This window comes from Notamacropus eugenii, chromosome 6, assembly GCF_028372415.1.
Source record: "Notamacropus eugenii isolate mMacEug1 chromosome 6, mMacEug1.pri_v2, whole genome shotgun sequence".
In the NCBI taxonomy this organism is placed as follows: domain Eukaryota; kingdom Metazoa; phylum Chordata; class Mammalia; order Diprotodontia; family Macropodidae; genus Notamacropus; species Notamacropus eugenii.
Genome location: NC_092877.1, coordinates 301,889,100 through 301,903,525, shown reverse-complemented (window position 1 = coordinate 301,903,525; position 14,426 = coordinate 301,889,100). Strand labels below are relative to the sequence as shown.

General features: G+C 38.7%; 1 protein-coding gene across 13 annotated transcripts in view; it reads right to left on the bottom strand.

The window, feature by feature from the left end:
* The window catches only part of PARD3B (par-3 family cell polarity regulator beta), a 1,282,024-nt gene that overhangs the window by 476,166 nt on the left and 791,432 nt on the right, over positions 1-14,426 (bottom strand). For all 13 annotated transcript variants that reach the window (XM_072620099.1, XM_072620101.1, XM_072620095.1 and 10 more), the window contains one exon: positions 10,077-10,176. In XM_072620099.1, coding sequence (XP_072476200.1) covers positions 10,077-10,176 — 100 coding nt within the window. The remainder of the gene's footprint in view (positions 1-10,076; positions 10,177-14,426) is intronic.

Sequence of the window (14,426 nt, the reverse complement as noted above, 5' to 3'; positions counted from 1 at the left end):
CAGGCAAAAATTTTGGGCTGTGGTTTTTCTCAGAAACAGAGGACCAAGTCATTTATGAAAGGGTTCTTGGACATCTAGTTCAACTCCCTCAATTTACAGATGAGGAAACTGACCCCTAGGAAAAAAGAATAACACATGCAAAGACACATAGATAATAGTGTCAGGATTTGAACTCAGGTGTCCTGGATTCAAACCCAACATTCTTCCTACTCTATCATGAAGCCCTAATATTTCTTAACTTCCTTCCAAGGTTTTCTACTACTTGTCTCTCCATCCCAGAAATTTAAACTCATCTAGAATTTTTAATGGTTGTTCTATTTTCTTGGACTTTAGTATCGCTAATTTGGCTATTTTAAAATAAAAGAAAGTCTTGAATGAAAAAATGAAGGCCTAGTTCATGTGATAGAACAGTCAATCAGTCATTATGTGCCAGGACATGGGAGGAGCTCTCCAGGACGTCTGCTCTCCACCCTCTCCAATCAGAGGGAAGATGGAGCCCCAGAGACAGAAGGTACTGAGGAGGAGTGAGTTTTAGAGTTTATCTGATCTTGCAGGAAGATATATTGCTGGAGATAATGGTGTAGTGCAGGTAGAAAGTGAAGTCAACATGGCAGTTAAGATGAGCCAAAAGGGTTGGCAAGACAATGTCCTTGAATAGAGATTCTATGCTCATAAGGCATGAAGGGTGTCCAGAAGAATAAACAAATCTTCATTTTTTAAAAAATAAAAAAAAACTTCACCTGTAAGGTGCTTTTTCTACTAACTGCTCTGAACAGTTAATGTAAAACTGTTAATTAATCACAAAAGGACTAGACTTACTCAGACTTTCAGATTTGATTCCCTAATGACCGGAAGGGTAATTTTCACAAAATCTTTGTGGTGTCTGAGATTTCAGAAGTAAGGTAGAAATAAAGATTTGAGTTTAAAAGTCATCTGAATATGTGAATCAAGAAAAATGGTCAGTCAATCATCCAACATTTATTAAATGTTTACTATGTGCCAGGCAGTGTGCTAAGTACTGGGTATGCAAGCAAGGTGAAAACAAAGGGCATGCTTTTGGTGATCCCTGATTCATCACCATGACGAGTGCCTTCCCCAAAGCAAGGCCAGACCCTTCTCATCCTAAGCTATTCCGTCTTGTTCATGTATCCCCATAAAACACACAGCAAACCTTGGAGGTATCGGTGTGACCCTGGAGCCATCTCTCATCTCTCACCACTACACGATGCCTCCATTTTGACTCATACGTATCCTAGAGTGTCTTTTCTTTGCCTCTTCTTGAGAGCAAAGTCATTGTTAGTAATATGCTAGGAACGTATGACCATGATTGCCCTTGTAATGTGAGGCAACACTGCCTTCGGTTTATTTGTCATTTTGATGCCCCTCAGATCATGTCATTCCATGGTCTGCATCCTTATAAACATCATGGGGAGAGGCAATAGGATATAAATGATGCAGTGCTAGATTTAAAATCACGAACACTTGTCTTCAAATCTGACCCCAATCACTTACTAGCTGTGTGTTTCTGAGCAACTCCGTAAACAGACTCAGTTTCCTCATCTTTAAAATGAGGATAATAACAGGACCCATTGTTCAGGGCAGTCATCAGCATCAAATGAGGTAACATACTTAAGATCCTTTGAAAACCTTAAATAGCTGTATAAAGGCTACTTGTGGTTGCTATTGTTATCATCAATAAGTTAAACAGATGGACTTTGGTGGCAGTGAGGAATTTGGGATTGACAAAAACATTGCATAATTTTCCAAATTCAACCCAGCTCTCTAATTCAGGCTCAGCACACTGTCCATAGACAATGTGTTTGAATTATAAGTGCTGGTAGGTTAACCTGATGGACTCTCCATCTAGCTATAAATCAGTTCCAATCATATGTACTAACCAACTTAAAAGTCACAAAGAGATTATTCTTGGGGAAAAATAACATCTCCCCTTCAATGACTAGCTTATATTTGGATAAAATCTTCATTTCCCATGTTATCATGAATCATTGGGTTTACCTTATAGGTAGATGGGTAAAAGGGTAACACAGGTAGAGTTTATCATCATTTTCTCACCATCACCATCACCATCATTATCACTTCTAGCATTTATATAGCACTTTAAGATTTATAAAAAGCTTTACAAATATTATCTCATTTTATCCTTACAACCATCTTGATTACATAGGTATTGTTCTTATCTCCTTATAACAGATGAGGAATCTCAGGCAGTAAGAGGTTAGGTGACTTCTCTGGGGTCACAAGCTAGTAATTATGTGAAGCCAGATTTGAACTCAGATTGGACCTTGAGCACCAAGGTCCAATGCTCTCTCTATTGAGTCACCCAGCTACCTCACACATAGATGACAATCACTTCTATTCTCCAACTCAAGTGCATCAAACTCAACTAGAATTGGGGGCCACATCTCTCTAGCTATCTATCTGTCTGTCTGTCTATCTATCTATTTAATGATACCTTTGGGCCACTTACTGACTGAGTTTTAAGATATAATGTTATCTATGTTTTATTGTTTTTTTATTTTCTGAAATATTTCCCAATTATATCTCCATCTGATTTGGGTTGCACTAGAGGGTGTTGTGTGCAGGATGCCATGTTTGACATCTCTGCTCTGACATTTCACTGAATCCTAGAAATCTTAGATCTAGAAAGAACTTCATTGATCATCCTGCCTAAGCCTGAGGTAGTCCTTTGCACTTTTGGACAACTTCATGAATTAAGAAGCTTCTCCTTCTATTGAATGGAAATCTGCCTCTGCAACTTCTGTTCATTGTTCCTAGTTCTGATTTCTGGGGTGAGGGTTGGAGGGGGCCAACAGAAAATATTCAACTTTTTTTTTTTTTACAATGGAAAGAAAGGTATGATTGCCTCTCCTGTCTTTTCTTTTTCAGTGCAAACATCCCTAGTCCATCTAACATTCCTCACAGAGCTTATCTGTTTCCTCTTGCCATCCTAGTCACCTTCCTCTGGATATACTTCAGCTTGTTAGCTTATTCATGTCCTTCCTCACAACAGCACCCAGATTGAAAACAAAATGCCAGAAATAGTTTGATCAGGACAGAAAACAAGGGGATTAACACTTCATTTATTCTAAGCATCCAGCCTAAAACTACAAAAAAGCTAAATAAATGGCTTTTTTGGTTTCTATGTACTAACACTCATCCCAGGTTTCCCTTTCTTTTGGGTGCAGATCTATGATTTCCTTCATATAGGGAGCTGCCAGTGAGGAACCCACTCAACCAATACAGATCAGCAACTGTTCTGCAATTCATAGTTTTAGAGAGATGGTTAGGCTCACTTTACAGCTGTGTGAAACTGATCATTTTACCTTGTTAGCCTCAGTTTTCTCATCTCTAAAATGGGAATAATAGCAGTACCTATCTTCCAGGTTTGTTTTAAGGAGAAAACAGGGTAATAGTTACAAAATGCTTTACAGACCTTCAAGGGGTATATAAATAGTGACTATAATTATTGCTATCATCATCATCATCATTAACCTCTTGCTAATTATCCAGAATCGCACAGGTAGCACGTCTCAAAGGCAGGACTTGAACTTTAATCATCCTGAATCTGAAGCCAATCCTCTACATACCATCATGCTTCCTCTTAAGCTTAAAGCTCATTAAAATTCCCAGGTCTTTTTTATATGGAATTTTTCTGTTCAGATACAGGTATTTATATTAATCCTATTTAAATTTTTATCATATGATACTTAACCCATCATTCCAGCCCAGAGGTAGGGAACCTGCACCTTGAGGCCACATGGGGCCCTCCAGGTCTTCAAGTACGGCCTTTTGACGAAATCCAAGTTTCACAGAGCAAATCCTTTTATCAAGGATTATTTTTTTTATTATTTCATTATTATTTCTTAAGGATTAAAGATTAAATCTAGCCTATCGGGATATTTTAGGATCCCAACCTATTATTATTAACCAATTAGCTGTGCCTTTCTGCTTTGTGTCATCCATAAACTTTATCAACATGCCACATGTGTTTTCATCCTATTCTTTGCTGATGGCATAGCCCAGAATAAGGGACAATGCCATAGTCTCCTGGCAGTCTAGGATGACAATGATCTATAATTATTGTTCTTTGGGTTGAGTCATTCAATCGATGTTAAATCCACTCAGGACATGTTTGTCTATATTATAACATCCTAGAATTATTAAGATTTGGAAGGAAACTCTGAGATCACCATGCTCACCCTTAAAATTTTACAGGTAAGGAAACTGAGATTAAGTAGTGAAATCGCTCATCCAAAGTTACTGTAACAGACCCAGGAACAGAACCCAGTTTTCCTTGGTGCTTTTCTACTGTAGCAAAAGATCTTGATGTGTTCTCCATCCATTAATTGATTGCAATTCTGAATACAGTTGTTCAAGCACTTCAAAATCCACTAGTTTGAGAGATCATGTAGCGAACTAGACAAAGTAAAGGACAAGATGTCAAGAGACACCTAGGTTCAAATCCCTATTGTGGCCCATATCAGTTGTATCAGTAAGGTGGTAGATTAGAGTCCACTTGAGATTCAATTGCTTTACTCATAAAATGAGACTAATAATACCTATAGTATCTATCTTGCAGAATTGTTGAGAGGAACTAATGCGATAATGTAAGCTCTTTGCAAACTTTAAAGTGCCATATAAGTGTCAGCTACTGCTATATTATTAATATTAACTACACTATAATCCATCCCATGTATCTCCATTTTGGTCCACAGGATATCATGAGATTTGTCATTCCTATAATATTGCATTTGGGAATTTTGCCAGAAAGAAAAGTCAAACTTATAAAGCTTATAATTTTAAAAAATATACCTTCTTTTGATTTTTGAAAGTCAGTATAAATTTTTTCCATTTCCAATCCTTCAACACCTCTTCGATTCATTATGATTTTCCAAAAGTCAACAATAGTGACTCACCATTTGCTTCTATGAGTTCTTTCAGTACTCCAGAATACAAGCCATCATGGATTAATGCACTTGAACTAATTAAGGCCAACTAGATGCTCTCTTACCACTATCCCATTTATTTAAAGTTTCAATCTCCTGTTAATTTTTTTCTACATTTTTCAGTCTGAAGAATATTCTCATTGGCAGGTAAAAATGCTACAACACAGGAGTGGAATAGTCCTATTTCAAGCCATCAGTTGTTATCCCTCCATCACTGTAATCCTCAATCCTAATCCTTCTTTGATTTTCCTCTTGACCCAACACAATTACAAAAATCCTGTTTGTTACTCTTAGCATTTGCTGGAACTGTCAGCTTTTCCTGTTTAGAAGTATTCACTTGCCTTGCTTCCATCTTCTGGACATTTCTCTTAAAAACCAGTTCCCTGTCCACCTACACTGGTCTCTTTAGCCAGTTTCTTTCTTCTTACTAACAGAATTTTACTCGAGCATATTCTAGACTCTTTATTTTTTAAGGTCAATTTCCTCCCAAAAATTGTAGGCCATGGGATATTTTCTATCTTTTCTCTAAACTCTGAAATTTCTCCCAAAATGTATGGTTCAACTCAAACTGTACTCGGTACTCCAGTGTTGCCCTTCCTGATCTCTCATGGATATTAAGAGGAAATGGTGAGAAGTCCATCCCACAGTTCTTATCACTTCTACTCTCTAACTGGACAATAGACATTTCCTTATTGGTCAGCATCAGGTTCAGAATACTAGTCTTCCTTGTTGATTCCTTCATCTTCTGAAGAATGAAATGATACTAAGGCTTTTAGCAGCTAGAGAGTTCTGGTAGCTGTCCAAACCGTTCCATTCAACTATATTCTATTTCCATTCAAGTTTTGCTATCTTGTAGAAAGCATCATCTGTTTCTTCCTTGTTTTAGATACCCACTATAATATTGCTTTTTTTGTCTTCCTCAGAGAGACAGTTACTGCACTGGATAGAGTACTAGACCTGGAGTCAAGAAGTCCTAGTTTCAAATCCTGCCTCAGCTACTGACTAGCTGTGTCACCTTGGGGAGGTCACTTAACCTGTCTGCCTCAGTTTCTGCATCTGTATAATGGGGATAATAATAGTACCTACCTCTCAGAGTAGGTTGTGAGGATAAAGTAAGATAATATATATAAAGCCCTTTACAAACCATAAAGAGCTACAAAAATGTATTATCGTTGTTTCACCAAGAGAGATTTACCCAAACACAGTTCTTGTTCATGAGTTTCCACAGTTGTTTCATCCTGATTTATGTGCTGCTTTATTCCTTCCACTTCTGCATTTTAGTTAGGTATATCCTCTCAAGTCTCCAAGTTGTCTAACCGGTTGAATTTATTCCTTGCATTAAGACCTCCAGTGTCTCTTCGCTTATTGCTTGTACTATGTGCATATGCATAGAGACACCTCCGGCCATAGAATTATTATAGTGTCCTTCTGCGCTGCAAATCTCCCTCCTATTATACCTGCTACCATCACTAGTATCTGGCTTAGCTGACATATGTGGGCAGTTTTCTCCCTCTGCATTTTCAATGACAAGTACATCCTCCTTCTTCATTACATCCTCAGCACTTCCTGGCATTTGTGGTTTGCTGGGTTTTTTTTTCCTGGCCATCATTACACATAGTCCATATTACCTCAGGAACCCATCATCCCGATGTTTGTGGTCCTGTTCCAGAAATCCAAGTTCGCTTCTCTGAAATCATCTTCTTAAGCTGTTTATTTCCCATATCCTCATTTTGATTCAGAAATCCTTCACTCGTTAGGGATGGCTATAGTGATGAAAGCATCGCCTGTACTGTTTTCTGTCCCAGACCTCTTCCTACAATTGCCTAAAGGTACATTCTAGGGTGCTTTTGGTGATACCATTTATCTTCCCATGAATCACTAGAAATGAGCCTTGGTCAGCAGCTTTGCCAGCTCTCAGAAGGCAGCAGATCTGACTGTGCATGTAAGGGAAACATAGGAGCACCTTGGTCCTCCTGAGAACGAAATTCTCACTTTCTTAGGACCTATTTCAGATGCCTTCTGTCCTGGTGGAATCTGGAGATCCTCATTATGACCACATTCTTCTTCAAAGAGCACCGTCCCATTCTAATCCCGCAGTGCCTGAGGCCAATGAGCCTCTTAGTAGCTTTAAATGGGACCATGACATTCTCTTTGGGCACTTTATTTTTCTCTTAAAACATTTCTTCTCTTCCTTCAGGACACACTTCATTCTTGCAGATGAGCTGGAGACTAGAGAGACAACCCTCTATTTCCTTCTAAAAGGGAGACCAATCTGCATTTTCACATTCCTGGCTGTAACATGGTTCTGTAATGAGCATACATCTCTTCAAGTCACCTGAACATTCATCCCCTTTGCCTTCTGTACTTGCTGACACCGAGATCATCAGTTCTCCGGGACTCTCAAAGCAAACAGGCAATTTGTTGTGCCAGGGATTCTGTCAACAGGTCGGAATGAGCTTTTTAAAATAATGCTCCTTCCTATATTTCTCTCAGACTTTCCCACCTTTTCCAAGTTATCTGGCACTTCTTGCTTAGGTAATTTGCTTTATAATTAGCAAGTTTCTTAGCTATTAGCAATGAGAAGGACTTTTGAAGAAATTTAAATTGCTACTTTTTGCCTCTTCCTGACTCTTTGCTGATCAATCTATTTTTCCCTTGCCTCTGTGCTGTGATACCATCTTCTGTAACCATCAGCCTCCTAGTGCAAATAGGTGTCTCTGCAGTAATGTAGGTGGTGACGTGAGCTCATTAAGACCAAGTTGATGCTTTCTTACATTTAAGAAAGTCTCACTTATTCCAGGTTTCAAACCCTGTTAATCATATTTTCCCTATATTTCCCAGCCTGAAGACTTTCCCGTTGGTAAGTAAAGCAGATGCAAGATAGGAGTTGAATAATTCTATGTATAGTCACCAATTATCATCACTCTATCCATTGCAATCATCTCTACGAATCCTTTTTTGATCTACTTTTAAGGACCTAGTCTTAAGTCTGAGAGAAATAGATCTGAACGTGGCAGCATCTTGTAGGAAAAATCAACTGTGAAGTCCTCAGATATCATAGTAAAGATATTTAACAAGGAAATTAGGATTATAGTCATCTGGGATAGATACCTTTCCACCGACATTCAGCAATGTCTCTTCCTTTCATATAGCGAGCAAAGAGGACTTCATCTGAGTCAGAATGGTGGCAAAGGAATCAGCCTCTAGAGCAAAATGAGTCAATCTAGAGCACAAGGAAGATAGACTAGCAGAATATAATGTTCAGAAGTGAGGCAGTGGGCTGTAATGCAAAGTGCAATAGTCTGGAAGTCAAGAGATCTGGCTTTGCCAGTGATTAATTATGCTTCTCACAAGGGAGTAAGTCACATCTCTTCTTGTACACCTGGCTGTAAAATAAAGCAAGTTGGACTATGTATGTTCTAAGGTCCTTCTCAGCTCTGAAAATCCATGATTCAAAAAACTAAGATGTATTCTTGGCAGAGGGCAGTAGTACCATATTATGTTGTTTATTCTGATAGAAAAGAAAATAGCTGGCATTTGACACTTTCCTCTGCTTATTAATGGGATAACCTGTTTGTATTGAAAGGGAGCAGTAGTGGCCTTGGGCCATATCGACCCTGATCAGGCAACATTTTTTGCCACTAAGTATTGTCTCTGAGGCAACTACTCAATTCTACCTCAGATTTTAGTCCTTGAGGACTGAGTATTATCTCCTTGGTTTATATCTCAATGTTTTGGAGAAGATATTTATCTATATGTATGGTTCATAGATGGAGCTAGGCCATCAGTTGGATTAGAAAATAAGAGAGGCTGCTACTTGAGATAAGGTTGTCTATAAGACTAGTCTGTAGTTCCTACTGAAGAGAGAGGGTTAGACACCCCCTATAGTATTTTATCCGTAAAACATCTAAGGAAAGTACCTTCTCAGGCAGGCACTCTCAATGTTCTTACAAGGATAAGTAAAAGACAACTGCAGATGTTTTGGTCTGGGTGAGTGGCAGAATGGTGGTATCCTTTACAGAAAGGAAGAAGCTGGAGGGGAAATAATTTAGAGGTGGAATGATAATGACTTTAACTCCGGCCACATTAAGTCTAGGATGACAGCAAAATGTAACAATAGCCATAAGGACTAAGCGTGGTTAAATAATGCTTTAAGGTTTACTATAGCTGTGATTGTGGAATATGAATGCATTTTGAAAAGGGTAAGCTACAAAGAAGGCTAAGGAAATAAATGCAGAAAAACCACTATCTGATCTGGCTAACTTGTAGAATACTGCCACTTCTGTTGCTGTCTCTTTGGTATCTTACATTAAAAAAAAAGTAATAGAAATGACAATAGCATTGCTGAGATTGGAAAATTGAAGATACTTTATAGGGTTACCTTGGGACGTAGTATGGTATGAAATATGCAGTTTTTTAATAGCTATAATAAATACAGAAAATAGCAACGGGACAATTTAATGATTTTTTTAAACTCATCAGAAGGAAAAAAATCTATGAATTCAACTAGTCAAATGGTGTGTAGGCTTAGTAAATCTCCCTTATGCTCTTGTGATTCTAAAAATTATTGATTTCTTTTTTAGTTTCTATTACAGAATGGATATAATATTGGGTACCCTTTTTAATATTTTTGGATTATATATATATATATATATATAGCATTTATTTAATTTTTAGGTTCCATTAACTCTCCTAGAATAGCTCTCTACCTTTAAAAGATTTTATGGTCTTTATCAACTCAGAAAATGAATTATAACCAAAGAAATAAAGTTTTGTTTCCAGCAAGGCTTTGCATAAAGCTTTTTTCTGTTAGCTTCTGCTGCATCTTTAAAACTTAAAACATAAATGGAAATGTAGCCATGCTCTTGAATATTTTAGAAAGTACAAACTGAACACTTACAATCTATGTTTAACCATCAAGTCATCAAAATTAGGGAATCTGAACACAAACTGTCTGACAATGTGAAACCTTCATGAGGATGAAAGTGATAGACAGGCATTAGTATGAAATTATCTACCCACAGAAAGGGCAGTTAAGATGAAGTTGCTTATTTTTTTTCTCTAGAGAAACAGTGTGACCACATGTAGAAAATCCTCTTTTAGGCATACCTGTGGTTATACTCTTCAAGATCCAATTCCAGACTGGGATGTGGTGGCAGAGGTGGTGGGATGTCACTCTCAGTCCAGTTAGTATCAGTGAGTAGCGGTTCTAGAAACAAAGAACAGATGAAGTTATAGGAAACTGCAGAGAGGCCTCTTTCAACTCCTTTGCAAGCCCCAATTCATCTCACAGACCCAATTTAAACCGAAACATAAACCAGCCTTGAAATGGATTACCTCTAATTGAAAATGCATTTCCCCAAGATTCACAGAAGAGATAATGTAGACATACACTTGCAGATGCAAACCTAAATACCCTAATATATTTTTATAAGGGTGACCAAGTAGTATACATGGCTTTGGCAAGCTGGGAAATAAATGATGACGGTTCTGTTCATGGCACTGACTGTGACTTGCCTAGATGACCTGAGAAAAATGAGGTCAGTGTATCATGACTCAGTTTTTCTACTTGTAAAAAAGAATACAAGTATTGACTGCCTCCTTAAAAGTCTTTTTAAAAAGCATGTTAAACCAATTTAATATGTGTTTCTCTATCTATCTATATATATGCAAAGAGAGAGAAGGAGAGGAGTGAGGCAAGGGGTGGGGGAAGAAAGGGGGGGAGAGATAGAAACAAAGAGGGGGGAGGGGAGGGAGGGAGAGGGAGAGAGAGTGCGACTGAAACAATTCTAACTGGGAGGAAAAGGAAGTGGTATAGACTTGGAAATGCTTGAGCCAGAGGCCTTCTGACTGTTGGGAGCAGGTGGTGTCTCCTTGTCTGCTACCAGATAGGCAGACAATTTGTACTTTCCCCTTGGTATGGCAATTGGGGGTGGGGTGGGGGGGAGGAAGATTGTGTTTGCCAGGGGCTGTCACACCCAAATCCATAAGGTCTTAGATAACAGGTCCACATCACCAGCAGCATCTCTGTGGTCACTGGTTCTTATGGTTCCTTTGGATACAGTCACTGGGGTCATAGATGTAACCTACATGTCTGCTTCTCAGCATAAAGGTCTGCCTGCCCTCTGTTCAAGCTCCATGCCTCCCTCTTCTTCATCATATTTCTTCTCCCTAGAAAGCTTTATTAACCAATTACAGGCCCATACACACATACAAAGCCTCTGGGGTTCTCTCCCAAATAGCTGGTGCTGTGCATTCTGGGAATCTGAGCTTTTGAAAGCAGGGCTACAAATAAAACAGTGAGTATATGGGGAGCTTTGAAAGATGAAACTCATATCCCTATCATTCTACACCATAGGTACATTCATCCTTATTTATCTCATTCATTCAGCAAATAATCTTGGGGGTACAGGGGGCGACCATTTGCTAGTCACTGTGAGAGCTCCAAGAATACTATGACTACTAAGGATGTCATAGGGACAAGAGATTAGACAGTAAACTCAGTTTGTCCTCAGAGGACAGAATCAGTAGTAACAAGATGCTACCTATATGACCTTGTGCAAATCATTTAAGTTCTTTGGGTCTCAGTTTTCTTGGATGTCAAGCTCTGGACCTCTGTTCTAAGGTCTCCTCCATGGTTCACTGATTCATCCAAGGTTACAGAGGTGGTAAGTGGCAGAACCTAGATTTGAACCCAGGTCTTTTTCTGCATTAACAGAGCTATCCAAATAGAGGAGGCTTCCTCTCCTTATAGGTCAGCAAGCTAAGTCAGCATAATCACTTGTCAAATGTGTGGTAGATGGATTTTGTTGCTGTTGTAGGTTTGAGCTTTGTTTGCTGAATCCCCTTAACAACTCTGAATTCTGTAATTCCTACAGAATTTTAAAATAGTTTCCGATATGGGGGAGTAAGCTCTCTAAATATGTGACACATTATTTTAATTCAGTAGTAAGTCAGAAGGAAATATTGTTGTACTTTTTTATTCCATCGTTGCTAAGCTCCACTGGGATCCCCTGAACCATGGTCTGTTTCATTTCAGAATACAGCTTCTCTCTGTTGGGCCAGCTCTGCCTCCCTCTGCCTCCTCCCCCGCCAGCCTTCTACTTTGATTTCTCTGCCTAATCGCTGCCTCCACTGGATGCTGAAGTAGAGATGCTCAGATGGCCATTGTCACACCTATGACTTTTGTTTGTTGAGAATCCCTGTTTCTGGTGGCCAGTCAGTCAAGGATGGCCAGAACCACTACTGTGTCTTCTGTCATGAAGACAGTAGTGGGGAGCTTCTGTCCTGTTCTTCACTCCACCCCTACCCCTCACCTCCCATTTCGTTCCCCTTTGGAAGTGGTTAATTTATAGCAGGTTATCATGGAGGAATCATGTGGCATGTTTTATGAACAGGTGCTTAGAAATCTCCATTCTCCAAAAAATCTGTGCCCTATTAGGCAGTCCTGATATCTCAAATTTCCCTATTACATCCATTCCTTTGGGGCAGGATGGTCTAATAAAATATTTATATTCCTGAATTAGTCCTGAGAACCTCAAATAAGAAAGCCCTCTGAGGGTTATCCTTTCAGATCAAGGTGCTTTCCCCTCTATAAATAGTATGTCCTCGGGTCCACAGTCTGCTTTTCTCTATACATCTCCTCCATCTCAGATTGCCTGCTTCACAAACAGTGAGTTACTTATGAGTAGGGTGCACTGGACTGATCATTCTTATGGACTATAGTTTGACCCTCCTTAACAAATAAGTCTGGTTCTCCTCCAGGCTGGTCAGCCACTTGGCCTTTCCTTGCTTTTGATCAGCTAATGTCCTTCTTTCTAACTTTCTCTTTAGCTCCTTCAATCTAGAACAAATTATCCTAAGACGCAAAAGACATGGACTTGAGTTCCCGCATCTGGTATTTAATTGGCTGTGTAGCCTGGGACAGGTTGCTTCTCCCCTTCTCTGGACCTCTGTTCTAAGATCCTTTTGTGATTGATTTTTAATCCCACTTGCACTAAACAGCTTCCACTCTATTCCATCTTTGCTGTACTCCATCAGTTCATACATCCTGCCATGTCTACACTATAATTTAGCATCTTTGAAGCTCTTTTATGATTGACATTTTTTTCCTGCAAGAAAACTAAGGGTTATGATACAATTAATTTGGAATCCATTGGAGGGAGGCCTTTCTTCATACCCTCTGAGAGTTAACACATTAAACTATTTTTAAGCCGTTAATTCTTTAGCAAAAATTCTTTTATAAGTGTCTTTCTTACAATGATAGCTAGTAATGATAACTGAAAAATTTTACATTTATAATCCCCTTTGACCCTGTTAACAAGCCTAAGAGATAAATACTACAGGTTTATTATCTCCATTTCACAGATGAGGATAATGACTCATTCAAAATCACAAAGTAAATGCCAGAGGTCTATTCCTAAATGTTTCCCTTCAGTCCTCCAAGGCTCTTCCCAGGACACTGCAGTGCCTCTCCTAAGTGAGAAGCAGAGATCTGTGGAACAGGGACTAGAACTGGTACATTTTTAAAGAGGAGACAGAAAGAAACATAGGGCTAGAAAAACAGTAGTGCTCAGGAGCAACCTAACTGGGTAAGGAGTAACACTGGTAATCTTTGCCAGCCAGCGGACTGGTTGCCTAGTTCACTAACAGGGTGAAAAGGTCACTCTACTGCTTAAAATATGAACTGAAAGCACACTCCTTGGGTGTCCCTTCATCATCTCTAGTCACTAAAGCTCCTCCAGTGAGGATAATGTTCATTACCAGCACTCCAACATAAAAATGAATTTTCTGGCACTATTATTTCTACAAATGGTAATTCTAAAAATGTTTTTTTTCTTCCCTGTGTAACAGCTTGGCAGGGGGAAAAAAAAACTGGAGATCTGTGGGTGGTAAGTACTATTATTGCAAAAATAGATGGAACATAGCACATCAACATTGGATTTGAATGTATCCCATTTTTAAAAATATACACAGGAAAGCAAAAAAAATGTAATGTTTTGGCTGTAACAGCTCCCTCCCCACTCCAATCCCCACCCTTAGACGTTACATTTTCTCAAGCTAGTGTTATTTTCCTAAAGGAGATTCTTTTTTAAAAATTTAACACTGGTGAGTCAAATGTGTCTGTCTTACTTTCACTGAGCCACTTGGGATGGGGTGTTGGGACTCTATAGTAGTCTGCCACTTAGAAGAGGTAACTGATTTCCAAAAGTAAAGAGTTAAAGTGATATTCTCATTCTATCCCTGTGTATTTTTACAATACTTTGTTAGCAAAATATTTTATAATCATTTAAAAAATAAGTTAGCAAGTCTATATAAAAAGCAAGTTAACTTCAGCTACTACACTGAACAACTGTAATTTGTCCATCATATCCTAAGACTATAAAATACCATATGCCACAAATATTAATTATAACATGATTTTAAATGAACATTGGACTCAGTTACTGAGAAGTAATT